Source organism: Acanthisitta chloris, unplaced genomic scaffold, assembly GCF_000695815.1.
Source record: "Acanthisitta chloris isolate BGI_N310 unplaced genomic scaffold, ASM69581v1 scaffold1777, whole genome shotgun sequence".
NCBI lineage: Eukaryota > Metazoa > Chordata > Aves > Passeriformes > Acanthisittidae > Acanthisitta > Acanthisitta chloris.
Genome location: NW_008682967.1, coordinates 66052 through 67889, shown reverse-complemented (window position 1 = coordinate 67889; position 1838 = coordinate 66052). Strand labels below are relative to the sequence as shown.

At 37.5% G+C, this 1838-nt stretch overlaps 1 protein-coding gene across 2 annotated transcripts in view; it reads left to right on the top strand.

Annotated features, from left to right (window-relative positions):
• The first annotated feature begins 405 nt into the window (after positions 1-405).
• Positions 406-1838, top strand: part of MAP4K3 (mitogen-activated protein kinase kinase kinase kinase 3) — a 61585-nt gene continuing 60152 nt past the window's right edge. Inside the window, exon 1 of one of the 2 annotated variants that reach the window (XM_009078707.1) lies at positions 406-493. In XM_009078707.1, coding sequence (XP_009076955.1) covers positions 438-493 — 56 coding nt within the window. In that variant the 5' untranslated portion in view covers positions 406-437. The remainder of the gene's footprint in view (positions 494-1838) is intronic. The other variant, XM_009078708.1, reaches the window with a different exon arrangement.

Here is a 1838-nt window from a genome sequence, read left to right as displayed (position 1 = left end):
CCAAGATGTGCTAATGGGTATTGGGCATGTGGCCAAAACTAGCAAAGTTTTGTTGTGTTTCTGAGAATCCATATAGCCCATTGACAGGGTGTATACAGATGGCCACAGTGGGGTCTCGGGGAAAATAAGGACTTTAGAAAGGGCTATGGCCAATGTTACAAGAGGTATCAGATAGCAGATGTGAGGTCCATCTGTCCCAGAATGAAACTTAAGAATATTGTTACTTATTGCTAAACCTCTGCTAGTAAATACTGATTTACAGCTGATTTATATGTCTGTGAAACTTGCAGATAGTTAGTTGTAATTACTCCAAATGTTTGTTTTATAAACATGTGCTGAAAGTTAAGTTGGGATCTGAGTATAACGCAGGCCAAGGAAAATATTCATTCTTCTGCTTTTCAGGAGAAGATTTTGCTGTTGTGCAGCAGGAAATCATTATGATGAAAGACTGTAAACATCCGAACATTGTTGCTTACTTTGGCAGCTATCTCAGGTACACTTTGTTTCTTTTGCTCCATTGAAAATGTGACTCTGTCTCCTTCTAAAGGACAGGTCTCTAAGGTGACTTAAGCAAAACATAATTTACCAAATAAGTATTATCTACTTGGTTTTTTTTTTTCATTTACCTTAAAATCTGCTCTATTTACTGCAGTTTGTATCTGAAAATGATCTTTCTCTTAGCAAAATTTTTCAGCGGCCGTGTAGTCATCTTCCCTTGCAAATGAGCTGACACTTAAAAGCTTTGAATTTAATAAAGAAATGGAAAATTAGGCAGAAGTACAAGTATAAAGAGTCTGTGTATGTAATATCTTTTAAATCTGTTTTTCTGACATATAAACTTCTGACCAGAATATGACAGTTCCATTTGTTTCTGGAGAGGAGACAGTTTGCATTGCAGAAACACTGACAAATGTATCCAGTTGTCTTACCAGCTGCTTCTTTTAACTAGTCATAGTGGGAACAGATTGCTTAATATAACTAATAAAAGGCTGTTTCTGATGATATTCTTAAGATTTCATGTGGAAACAGATTGTGAACAAATATTATTGTTGCATTCAACTTCCTTTAACACTTTAATATTGAAATGGTGCCTCTTCTCCTGATACTGTATTTAGGCTGGGGGTGCTTTTTCTTTGAAACGCAATTTCCCTCTTAGGGAATCAAAACATACCTTTGCAGACTCAGTATTAAATTTGGCAAACATGCTGTATATTTTGTCGCTCTTGCTTGGTTCCCTCCTTTGGTAGAGTGCTTCTCTTTTGTCTGGGCAATTGAATGACTGTCTTTGAGGCCTCTTGCTGACTGACCTTTTGTTTTCCAAACGTATTGCAGTGCTAAGAATAATAAGAAAAATACCTTGATCCTATACTTGCCATGATCCCATGGATTTCTTCTGTTTACATAGGGGTTTTTCAGACAGTTGGATTTCTGCCTTGCTGTTAGCCTAGGTGTTAAGTTGCAGACACAAAATAGTATTGTTGATTCTCTTTCTGGTTTGTTTGCTGCTCTTGCCACGTGCTCTGTAGAAACAGACGACTTTGTACACTGTTGCTGTTGGATGTTACATAGATTTTCACCTGTCTCAAAGTGTTTAGGCACAGTAATACAAAGGCTAGACAGCAAATTAGAAATGCAGTTTCTTCTTTGATCCTCTTGTGTCCTTTTTCTTTTGTGTAGGGCTTTTGCACACTGAGAAGTTAATACTCAGTAAGCAAAAGTGTGAATTTACAGCAATTACCTTGCATTATGTCTCTTACTTCATGGGTGCCCTGCTTCTGTCCTAAGACTGCTGGGATTTTTCTGGCTTTTTCCACTTCCATATTGCTGCTGCTGCTGGT